This window comes from Muscardinus avellanarius, assembly GCF_963383645.1.
Source record: "Muscardinus avellanarius genome assembly, chromosome: 1".
Lineage (NCBI taxonomy): Eukaryota > Metazoa > Chordata > Mammalia > Rodentia > Gliridae > Muscardinus > Muscardinus avellanarius.
The window spans coordinates 68,033,521-68,046,329 of NC_137786.1; the positions used below are offsets into that span (position 1 = coordinate 68,033,521).

The 12,809-nt window shown below is 43.0% G+C and overlaps 1 protein-coding gene across 2 annotated transcripts; it reads left to right on the forward strand.

Moving 5' to 3' along the window:
* Window positions 1–12,025: 12,025 nt before the first annotated feature.
* LOC308279103 (large ribosomal subunit protein eL18-like) lies at window positions 12,026–12,592 on the forward strand (the record flags this gene model as incomplete). 2 transcript variants are annotated; one of them, XM_080719065.1, is made up of 2 exons in its annotated part: window positions 12,026–12,322; window positions 12,517–12,549. In XM_080719065.1, 2 exons carry the CDS (start codon window positions 12,026–12,028, stop codon window positions 12,547–12,549), a joined length of 330 nt encoding a protein of 109 aa, XP_080575191.1. The 2 variants fall into 2 exon arrangements, with proteins under 2 accessions (XP_080575191.1, XP_080575190.1); XM_080719064.1 differs by having other exon boundaries at window positions 12,026–12,592.
* Window positions 12,593–12,809: the final 217 nt, after the last annotated feature.

Sequence of the window (12,809 nt, forward strand, 5' to 3'; positions counted from 1 at the left end):
CAGAAGATGAAATCTCCTTGGAGACTCAGCCCATAGATGCCTGTAAGTCAGATGATTGGGCCCCTTGGAGTAAGTAGGTGGTGGTAAAAGATTGTCCTGAAAATGATGAATTGACATTCAGAGAAGTGAGCAAAGGCCGATGCCCTCCTGGAATTGGCCTTAATCTTCCAGCTGGGCTACTGACTGAGATCTGAGGGCAGGACCATTTGTACAGCACTGCTAGTGGGTAGTCGCAGGAGATGGGAAATAGGAGATTCCAAACCCAAATGCTAGCAGGTACAGAGTGCCAGCTCACCCTGAGGCAAGGATACTAAGGGGCTCATGGCTTCAGGCTCCTGCCTCCACAGCCCCCAAACCATGAACACTGTGGAGTTTGGCTTCTTGGTTATCTGTAGAGATGGTTTAATCTCAGCCTAGCTTGTCCCAGTTTTCCTGGGAGAAGCCATAGAAGGCAAATTAGAGCAAAACTCAGAATTCAGAGAAAAAGAACCAACCTTAAATGAACTCCCCCTATGAACCAAACAATGGGATAGGTATTTGCAAAGTTGATCTCTTTTAACTGAGATTTGCTGGGAAACGTGGAATTCCTAATCAATGACATTCAAGAACAAGTGCCTGCCTCAAAGGTGCTCAGACATATGGATTCTGGTCCAGGACAACAATCCTACTGGCATGTTAATTGGGTGGTGACTTGACCCTGGTAACCCACCACATGTTAAAGGACATAACCTTCCACGCTGGCTGCTTCTCACCATGAGCTCTTTCTCTGCCCCTTACTCCCTCCGTCTCCTTGATCCCAGCTGCCCAGTCCTCTCCTACCAGCCATCCCGGGAAGGACTCTGCCCCCAACAGTGACCTTGCTACAGAGCCTTTCATCTTGAAAGAAGATATTTCCAAAGACAATGTGGTGATAAAATCCGCTGGACCAAACAGCCAAAAGCCTGAGCTGCTTCACCCCATCATCCAAAACGACAGTTTCGAAAATGCTGACATCCAACTAGGAAAGACCGCAGAGTCCAATCCCAGCTCTGGTACAAGCCAGGGATCAGGGACCTGGGGAGGTATTGAGCAGAAAAAGGCCGAGGGTGGGGTTCGTGGGTGGGAATAAGGTCGGGGAATAAGTGGGATTTAAAGGAGAAAAGAAGCTATGGGCGGAACAAGAATTAAATATAAATGTAAAAAAAAAATAAAATAAATTGAGTCTCACTCTATTGCCCAGGCTGAGCTCAAACTCATACTCTTCCTGCCTCAGCTTCCTGAACACCTGGGATTACAGGTGTGGTGTCTGGCTAAAAATAACTTCTTTTTTAAATAATTAAAATATTTGTATCCCAGAAGGTACACTTTTGGAACTATACACTTGTTTCAATAATGTTATTATATTTATATCATATTTGATAGTCTTCTTTGAAAAATGCCTGCCAGAGTTCTGAATACCTTTTTTCAACATCTTCCATATTGATATATCACCACAATTTAGGAATCTGTACATTAGATTATTGTTCACTACATATTCACTCAATTGACTGATAACTCTGTAGGAGGCCTTTATGATACTGGACTTGGCCATGTGACTGCCTTAGGAATGGAAGCTGGGGAGGTGGCAGTGTACCATATCTAAGCGTTGCCCTTAGAAGCACCACATGTTTTTATTCTCAGAAACACTGACTTTTGCCATGAGAAGTTTATATATCCAATTATCAGCCTGTCAGCCTCTGACTTAATTCGTATACTAAAGTACCATCTCAGCCATCCTGCAACAGAGCCACCCAGCAGATGTGCAGACTTGTGAATGTGAACTAACTGCTGCTTCTTGTGTACACCTGTGGTGTTTAGGGCTGTTTGTCATGCAGCGATATCTGACAGGTACATGAATAAATTTTACTTACTAATATTTTAAGATATATTGAGTTATTGCAAAAAATGTCTGTATTTAGGGTGAATTGCATTATTTTGAATAAAAAGTGGTGACTAAAGTGGTAATATTGAATTTCATGTCCATTCTTATACTTGATTTCTTGTAAACCTTAAAAAGTTAAAAAATGCTTAAGCATAGGTGTAAGAAGGTAGCTTTCCAAAATGATTATCTGGAAGGGTACAGCTTGTGTCTGTATATGCACATCTAGAGATGTTTGATCAAAAAGCAGACACAGTATACAAGCTCATGATTGTGTTTTCTTATCTTTATTGTCTCCTGTTTAGGTCTTTTGATTATGGTTTCATTTCTTTTGTTGGTTTCCCACTGATTTTCATTCCAGTAGCTTCTGCCTGAAACTACTGTTGTCATGTTTTTATCTTTCTCTCTCTTTTGTAATGACATTGTCCTCTGCAGGTGTGAACACTCACCGTCTCATTTATCTCTGATGTCAAGGATATTTTCTATGACTTTTGAAGGAAAGTCCTCTATTTTCCACTCGTGTTCAGAGGCCTCTTCTGAATATGAGCAGAATGTGAACCTAGCCCGATCTTAAACAGTCATACACAAGAACAGGAAAACTTACCAAGAAGAATGGTGGAAGTTCCATGACAGGTTCATAAAATAAGCCAGGAAATGTTCCCCTTTATGTTGTGAGACAGAATGCATAGATTTTGTATTCATTCAATGTTTGATAGAATTCTCCAGTGAAGCATTCTGAACCCTGCAGATTTCTTCTCCTTGTTCTTGTCCTTGTCCTTGTCCTTCTCCCTCTCCCTTTCTCTCTCATTCTCCTTCTCCGTTTTCTCCTCCTCTTCCTCCTCCTTTGCCAACTTTAAAAATATGAATTAACTTTTAAAAACTTCTATCAGGCCACACAAGTTTTCTAGCTCATGTGGGGTGAGTGTGACCATTTCTGTTCTCAGAGGACTGGCCCATTTCATGTCCAGAAGTGTGGGGCTGAGCTCAGGGCTGATCTGGGGCTCTCCGCCCCCGACCAGACAGAGTGACCCTGACACCTTTCTCTCCCTGCCCCTCTGATTACCCCTAACCCCACAGTTTCCTGCAGACAAGGCCCCCTTGCTTTCTGAGCTGGTTCTTGAATTTCTGGCCCTACCCAGCCTCCCCATGTCAGAAGCAGAACCACAGCCGGTGTCTTGCAAAACTTCCACCTGACTGTTGCACAATCAAGCTTGGGAACTGCTGTTGTAAGATGTGTTTCATGAAAAGGATTAAGGATACCTGCAGTCTTCCCAAGAATGTCTTCAGGTTAGCTGGAAAAGAAGGAGCTGGTTAGAAGAGAAAAAGAGCCACAGTCTTGAGTCTGGAGACATTTGTCAGTGTCTGAGTCAGAATTCTCTTGCTAGTGTTAGCCTTGAATATATCATGCAATTGATTTGTACCACATCACAGTTTTCTTTTTGTAAAACGAGATGCCTTTCCTACTTTAAAAGGTTGCAATTACATTGATAAGATTATTATTATTAAATGTAATGATGAATGTGATGAATCATCTTCATTTATCAAGGATGCTTTAATCCTCACAATCACCCTGCAAGTAACATTCTCCTTACAGAGCTGAAAAGTCAAGCCCAGATAATCAATACTCATAACCTGCCACATATCCCCACAAAGTATATGAACTATTCAAATTTTTACTTTATAGATAAGGAAACTGAAGCAACTTGTCCAACATCACACAGCCAGGAAATCATAGTCAGGATGCAAACTCAGAGAAAGTCTGGCTGTAAAGCTGATGAATATCATCTGGAGCACAGGGTTAGGAAGTGGTACCCGCTTCTGTTTAACTCCAAGAGCCATGCTGCTGCTGCTGCTCCAGGCCACTTTCATTCATCCATCCACTCGATCTTTCAGTACATTTTTGTTGAGAGCCTCCTTGGTCCAGGGAGTTGGATAGATGGTGCTGAATAGCATCAATACGGTCCTTACCTTTCTAGTTTGTAGCTGAAAGATAGCCAGTGTGCAAATGCTACAAAGATGCTATAAAATATTCTTATGAGGGTAAAATGGAATGGTAAACTGGAAGTGGCTGATGGCTGTGTGCAGCTCTATAAGTGACATCCTGTCCTTGACCGGGAGAGGCTATACACAGAGCCCATTTTTCTCCTAATCATTTGAAAGTACCCTGCCAGATCGATAATTCGTTGCCCCCAAATACCTTAGTGTGAATTTTATATTTTAGTGTGAACAAGTCATTCTCCTACTTAACTGTCATTCTACAGTATCAAAACGGGGAAGTTAACATTAATACAGTTGCCATCTAATCCTCCAGAGCCATTTCTGTTTCACCATTTGACCCAGTGACATCATCTGTCATATGCAATTGTCATAATTTCATTGGTCACGCTCGGTCTGGAATGATTCTGAAATCTCTTCCTGATGTTCATGAACTTGACCCTTTTGAAGTTTACAGACTAGCTTCTTTGTGGAACACCCCTTTGTTAGGTCTGCTGGTGTCTCCTCACAGCCACGTCGGGGTCTTGCATCTCTGGCAGGGAAATTAAAAGGTTATGTTGCATTCTTTTTTCCATGGCACTGGGGATGAAACCTAGAGGCATTCTACCAGCCCTATTTTATTTTTTATTTTGAAACAAGATCGTGTTAGGTTACCACGTGCTGGCCTCAAACCTGTGATCCTCTTGCCACAGCCTCGAAAAGTGCTGGGATTTTAGGTGTGTAACCCATCCCCCACTGAGCCCTGGCTATGTTGCTTTTTCTTTTTTTTTTTTTTTTTAGTGCATCTAATTAGGTGGTGCATGTTGCCGTCTGTCTTGTGACTGATGGTGTTCATTTTGATCAGTTGTTAAGGAAATGTATTTCAGATTTTTTCTGTAAATTTTTTTCTTTTTTTGTAATTAGTAAGCATTTTATGTGGAAGCATTTTGAAAGTAGGTAAATATCTTATCCCTCATTAAACTTTTTAATTGATTTATTAGCATTTATATCTGTGTTGCTTTTATTTTATTCAACAGACTATATCTTTTTTAATACTTATTTTGATACTCATATTGTCCCTGAAAGGCCCAGAGAGAGCTTCTTGCAGCTGGCTTCTTTGTACCTTTAACATGTACCTATCACTTTTTCTGTAATTCCTTATTTTCCAGGCAGTCATATGTTCTGGGATTACCTTGTATTGCCCCTCCCCAGCCCCTAGCTGCAAACCCAGGCATTTTTGCAGAGATCCCTGGTTCCTTTTAGTGGAAAGCACAATTTTTAAGCCAAGATTTGGCTGCGGGTTGGGGTCATGGTACTTCAGTGTCATTGCTCCCAGGGCCTCACTATGGGCAGAGCTAGGAAGTATGTGTGTCCTCCATGATGGGTTGGACAATAGACCACCAGAAGATATGTCCATGTCTTAATCCCCAGAACATATGATTATTGCCTTATATAGCAAAATATGTGCATTAATATCTGAGTCAATGGCATTCCTGGGTGTACCCTAGCACAATCACAGTTATCCTGTAACACAGGCACTCAGAGAGACACACAGAAAAGAGGAGTCAATGTCCACAGAGTCAGAGACTGGGGCAATGTGGTCACAAGCCAGAGAACACCCACAGCCACCAGGAGCCGGAAGAGGCAGGGAGGACAGTCACACAAAGCTTGAGGAAGAAGCATAGTCCCACAGGTTCCTGGAGTCTGGACTATGGGTGTCCAGAGCCATGAATCAACCTGTTACTTTAAGCCACATAGTTTGTGTTAATTTATTACAATAGCTCTAGGAAACCAATATGCAGTCTATAGGAGCAGTGCCCCCTGTTCTAGAATGGGGTGTACTCCCCACCCCACCGGGAGCAAGCCCACCTGTGTTTACAGGCACTGGGCTCAGGAATCAGATAATAGGACCACAGAAGCGTGAGCCCCAGCCCCTGTGCTGTGCATCCCTGGACCAGCGAGCAATCTTACACCTGACATTCACGTGGACAGCACTTGGTTCTGAGAGCAGAGCAGCCATGCAGACAGAACCAAGGTATTTCTTCTCACTTAGGAAGAGACTACATTCCAAAATCAGAGGTGTTTCCTGGTGGTAAAACAGATACTGCTTATCCCCTAGAGATGAGAATCAATCTGGAACATCATCTGTTGATGGACACCTAGGTTGGTTCCATTATTCGGCTATTGTGAATTGTACTGCTATGAACATGGGTATGCATATGTTACTGTAGTTCTCTGGTTTCAACCCCTTTGGAAAGATACCCAGGAGTGGTATAGCCAGATTATATCTGCCAGATCAAATTTTAGGGATGAAACAAGATCAGTCCTGACAGATCTCTATATCCACAAAGAACATGTGATGACTCCACATAAAACAGCCTGGAATATTCTCTTTATAAGATATACTTTTATTGGTGCATTATATTCTCACATCATAATGTAAATCATGTTGAGGATGACATACACACACATAACATTTGGTGGTTCCCACCTGCCTCCCCATCTCCCCTTTTCCTGATACAGAGTACTGGGGTTGACATTGGTATGTGTACATATGTACACATAGTAGATGGTAGTAATTCCATTAATGAACCTGTCTTCCACTACACCTTCTCTTAGACCTCCTCCCTGGCTCCATGAGGTTTTTCCTTTATTATCTGGAATCCCTCTGGTATCCCAATTATTCCCTAGCTTCCAAATATTAGAGAAAACATTTGACCCTTCACTTTCTGACTGGCTGGCTAATCTCTCTAAACATAATGTTCTTGAGGTCCTTAATTTTCCTGCAAATGACATAATTTTGGTCTTCTTTGTTGCTTAGTAGAATTCAGTTGTCTGAATTTCCCATAATTTTTGTAATCCATTCATCTGTTGATGGACACCTAGGTTGGTTCCATTATTTGGCTATTGTGAATTGTGCTGCTATGAACATGGGTATGCGTATGTTACTGTAGTTCTCTGGTTTCAACCTCTTTGGAAAGATACCCAGGAGTGGTATAGCCAGATTATATGGTGGATCCATTCCCAGTTTTCTGAGGAATCTCCATAAGATCTCCATAGCAGTGGAACCAATTTGCAACCCCCCCAACAGTGTAGAAAAGTTCCAATTTCCTCACACCCTGCCAACATTTATTGCTTTTTGACATATATATATATATATATATATATATATATATATCCAAAAATATATGTGTATATATATATATATATATATATATATATATATATATATATTTGGTGCATTGTAATCATACATCACATTGGAATACAAGACTTGAGAGGATATAGAAGCACACATCATCCAATTAGCCCTCATCCAATCCCCATCCCATTCCCTCCCCCTCCCTCGATCCCATGCTTGATTGGTGATTATCTTTGATACATTTGTTTACATACCTCCTGTGTTTTAAAGAAGTTCCATACTCCCCCATCCCATACCCTCTGATTGGTCACCTTAATTGCTTCGCTATAGGGCCCTTTCTATAACTTGACCTCCTCTTGTTACCCCTTTCCTGCCAGTTTTTGCTAATTAGGGGAAGCATCTGGTTTTTATTTTCTGTGATATTTCTCTGTGCATGCCGCATTGCAAGTTCTGATCCCTCTCATGACAGCCCCAGTAGTGGCCTGGCCACACAGAGGACTCTGATCCCGAACTTGCTGGCTCCAGCACTGGCCTTGCCTCATGGAAGGACCCGATTCTGGCCTCGCTGGCCCCCACACTGGCCTATCCCTTGGCTGGCTCCGATCCCGGCCTTGGAGGCCCCAGCACCGGCCTTGCCTCAAGGTAGGCTCTGATCCCAGCCTCGTTGACCCTGGCACCGGCCTAATCCCTCAGCAGGCTCCAATCCAGGCATCGGAGGCCTCAGCACCGGCCTTGCCTCACAGCAGGTTACAATCCTGGCCTTGCTGGCCCCGGCACTGGCCTAACCCCTCGGTAGGCTCCAAACCCAGCCTCGGAGGTCTCAGTAGTGGCCTTGCCTCACAGCAGGCTCTGATGCTCACCGCTGGCCCCGGCACCGGCCTAACCCCTTGGCAGGCTCCGATTTCAGCTTCGGAGGCCTCAGCAGTGGCCTTGCCTCACGGCAGGCTCTGATCCCAGCCTCGCTGGCCCCGGCACCAGCCTAACCCATTGGCAGGCTCCAATCCCGGCCTCACTGGCCCTGGCACTGGCCTAACCCCTCGGCAGGCTCCAATCCTGGCCTCAGAGGCCTCAGTAGTGGCCTTGCCTCACGGCAGGCTCCGATGCAGGCTGCTGGCCCCGGCACCAGCCTAACCCCTTGGCAGGCTCCAATCCCGGCCTTGGAGGCCTCAGTAGTGACCTTGCCTCACGGCAGGCTCCAATCCTGGCTTTGCTGTCCCTGCCACCGGCCTCACCCCTTGGCAGGCTCTGATCCGAGCACCCTTTTCACCCAGCAGGTTGTCCCACGTTCCCGAGGGTTCGTGGTGGTAGTATTCTGCCTCTGGGGTTATTCCTCTTAAGTTCCAGGTGTAATGCATCAGTTCTCTGCCTCCCCTGAGTACTGGCCACTGCCATTTCCACTGCCTCCACCATTTCAAATCTTTCCCAAGCTCTTTTTCCACTCTGCATGTTGTCCAGTGTTTCCAAGCATGCGTGACGGTAGCATTCAACGTTTGGGGTAATTTCTCCAGAAGATAAGGTTGGTAGGATCAGATTTCTGCCTCTCCTGAATACAAGTCTCAACTGCCATCGCAGCAACCGCTTCCAACACTGCCTTCCTTCTAAGTCTCCGCTAAACTCTCTCCTTACAGGTGATGTCCAGGATTCTTAAGGATATAGAGAAGAAGCAGTCCTCATTCGCAGGGAATTTTTCCAAAAGTTCCAGTTCTGTTGGATAAGTTTTGTCTGCATCTCCAGTATCCTGGTAGCCACCACGGCCATCTTGACCCCTCTTCGATATTTTTCTTTTCTTTTTCTTCTTCTTTTCCTTTTTTTTTTTTAAATAAGAAAAATAGTATGTGTGGTTTGAGGAGGTTGTGGGATCAGGCACTCGGTAGCACTGTGGCCCGGGCCCCCGTTCTTCCGGGGATCTGGCATACCCCACGCAACCCCCGCCCGGGGCCCAGGGTCCTGCGGCCTGGGCCTTGGTTCTTCCAGGGGTCCGGCATGCCCCACATGACCCCCGCCCAGGGCCCAGGGTTCTCGGCCCGGGCCTCGGTTCTTCCGGGGGTCTGGTGTGCCCTGCGTGACCCCTGTCTGGGGCCCACAGTCCTGCGGCCGGGGCCCCAGTTCTTCTGGGGATCCAGCCCAGTGTGCCCCGCGCGACCCCTGCCCAGGGCCCATGGTCCTGAGGCCTGGGCCCCGGCGCTTTTTGACTTCTTGATGATTGCCAATCTGATTGGGGTTAGATATAATCTCAATGTATTGATTTGCATCTCTCTGATTTCTAATGATGTGGAATATTTATTCATGTATTTATTAGCCATTTGTATCTCTTCTTTTGTAAAGTTTCTATTCAATTTGGTTACCCATTTCTGATGGTTTTTTTTTAGTATAAAGTCTTAAGTTCTTTTTATATTCTAGATATTAGCTCTCTGTCAGAGGGATAGCTGGCAAAGATATTCTATCCCATGGGCTTTCTCTTTAGACCTTTGATGGTTTCCTTTGATGAACATAAACTTTTTAGTTTAATGATATCCCATTTTTTAAGTGTTTAACTGTTTTAATTTCCTGAACTTTGCAGATCTTGTTGAGAAAGTTTCTACCTGTGTCTATATGTTAGAGTGTTGAATCTATGCTCTCCTCTAGTACTTTATAGTCTCTGGTCTAACTTCCTGGTATTTGATCCATCTTGAGTTGACTCCTGTGCAGGGTGAGAGGTTAAGGCTTTAGTTGCATTTTTCTACAAATAGATAACCAGTTTAACTAATACCATTTGTTGAAAAGGCTGCCTTTTCTCCAAAGTATATGTCTGATACTTTTGTTGAAAGTCAATTGGCTATAAGTGTGTGGATTTGTTTCTATACTTTCCATTCTGTTTCATTGGTCTATGTATCTGTTTTTGTGCCAATACTATGCTGTTTTTATTACTATAGCTCTACAGTGTAATTTGAAGTCAGGATTGTGATGCCTCCTGCCTGGTTCTTACTGCAGATAATTGCTTTGGCTATTTGGGTCTTTGGTTTCTCCATATGAAATTTATGACTGATTTTTCTAGGTCTGTGTACAATGACATTGGTATTTTGACAGGGATTGCATTGACTCTGTAGATTACTTTAAGGAGAATGGCCATTTTTATAATATTTATTCTTCCTATCTAAGAGCAAGGGAGATCTTTCCATCTTTTAAGATCTTCTTCAATTTATTTCTTTAGTGTTTTATAATTTTCATTGTCTTTTACCACCTTGGTTAGGTTTAATTCAAGGTATTTTATTGGTTTTGAGGTTATTGTGAATAGAATTGTTTTCCATATTTCTTTCTTTATAAGTTCATGGTTGGCATATTTAAAAAAAGCAACTGATTCTTTTTCTTTTTCTTTTTTTTTTTTTTTTTTTTGGTACTGGTGATGGAACCCATGGGTCTTTTACCTCAGGCTACACTCCAAGACCTATTTTATATTTTTATTGGAAACAGGGTCTCACTAAGTAGCTGAGGCTGGCTTTGAACCTGTGCAATCCTCCCATCTCAGCCTCCCAAGTACTGGGATTACAAGCATGCACCACCATGCCTGGCAAAGCTACTGATTTTTTAAGTTTGATTTTATATTCCACTACTCTGCTGAATTTGTTAATCAGCTTTAGTATTTTGGTTGACTTTTTGGGTCTTCTAAATATGGAATCATGTCATCTGCAAATAAAGATAATTTTAATTCTTGTTTTCTTACTTGGATACCTTTGGTAGCCTCTTTTTGTCTTACTGCTCTAGCAAGAGTATCAAAGACTATGTTGAAAAGGAGTGATAGTGGGCATCCTTGTTTTGTTCCTGATTTTAAAGAGAATTCACGCAGTTTTTCTCCATTCAGTATGATGCTGGATTTGGGTTTATTGTATATTGCCTTAATGATGTTGAGGTATGTTCTTTCTATTCCCGTTTTCTGCAGTGTTTTTAACATGACTATGTGTTGGATTTTGTCAAACACCTTCTCACCATCTATTGAGATTATTATGTGATTTTAGTACTTAGTTCTATTTATGTGGTGAATAACATGTATTGATTCGTGTATGTTGAACCAGGCTGCTTTCCTGGGATGAAACCAACTTGGTCATAGTGTGCAATTTTCTCAATGTGGTTTTGAATGTGCATGGCTAGTATTTTGTTTTGAATTTTGCATCTATTTTCATCAATATTATTGGTCTTTAATTTTATTTTCTTGAGGTATTTTTATTTGGTTTTGATACTGACCTCATAGAAAGTTCTGAACAATTTTATCTCTTTTAATTTCATGGAATAGCATGAAGTATTGGGCTTAGTTCATCTGTAAAGATTTTGTAGAATGTTAGCTGGAAATCTGGACCTGGGCTTTTCTTTGATGGAACACTTGTTATTGCTGTTTCTATCTGCTTGCTGTTGGTTGGTTTAGGTTTTCTATATCTTCTTGGTATAATTAGGTAGGTTGTCTGTGTCTAGAAATCTGTCAATCTCATTCATGTTTTTCAGTTTATTGGAATATAAATTTTCAAAATATGTTCTAATAACCCTCTGGATTTTCCCACTGTCTGTGGTGATGTCTCTTTTTTCATTTCTGATTTTAATAATTTGGGTTGATTCTCTCTTTCTTTTGATTAGGTTAGCTATGGATTTATCAATTTTGTTAATCTTTGCAAATAACCAGCTTTTTGTTTTGTTGATCCTTTGTATTTTTTCTCTATCTCAGTGATATCTTCTCTAATTTTAACTATCTCCTGCCTTTTACAGGCTTTGGTATTAGACCACTCCTGGTTTTCTAGATCCCTGAGGTGTGTCATTAGGTTGTTTATTTGTTAACTTTCTGTTTTTCTTATATGGGCATTCAGTGCTATAAATTTTTCTCTTACCACCACCTTCAAAGTGTCCCATAGATTTTGGTATATCATAGCTCTATTTTTATTTAATTCCGGGAATTTTTTTTATTTCTCTCCTTATTTCTTCTCTGATTAAGTTGTCATTCAAGAGTGTATCATTGCTTTTCCGGACCTGGCTGAGCAGGAGGCGCCATCATGGGAGTCGACATCCGCCATAATAAGGACCGAAAGGTTCGCCACAAGGAGCCCAAGAGCCAGGACATCTACCTAAGGCTGTTGGTCAAGCTGTATAGGTTTCTGGCCAGAAGGACCAACTCTACCTTCAACCAAGTTGTGCTGAAGAGGTTGTTTATGAGTCGCACCAACCGGCCACCTCTGTCCCTTTCCCGGATGATCCGGAAGATGAAGCTTCCTGGCCGGGAAAACAAGACAGCTGTGGTCGTGGGGACCGTAACAGATGACGTGCGGGTTCTGGAGGTGCCCAAACTGAAGGTTTGTGCGCTGCGGGTGAGCAGTAGGGCCCGCAGCCGCATCCTCAAGGCTGGTGGCAAGATCCTCACCTTTGACCAGCTGGCCCTGGACTCCCCCAAGGGCTGCGGCACCGTCCTGCTCTCTGGTCCTCGCAAGGGCCGAGAGGTGTACCGGCATTTCGGCACGGCTCCTGGCACCCCTCACAGCCACACCAAACCCTATGTCCGCTCCAAGGGCCGGAAGTTTGAGCATGCCAGAGGCCGGCGGGCCAGCCGTGGCTACAAAAACTAACCCAGATCTTATTCTTGTTAATAAAAAGATTTTGGACTCTGGAAAAAAAAAAAAAAAAGAGTGTATCATTCAGTCTCCATGTATTTATGTAATTTCCCTTGGTCCTCCTGTTGCTAATTTCTACTTTAATTCCACTCTGATCTGAGAAGATGCAGGAAAATTTATTGCATTTTTAAAAATTTGCTGGTGCTTGTTTTGTGGCCCAGTGTGTGGTCTA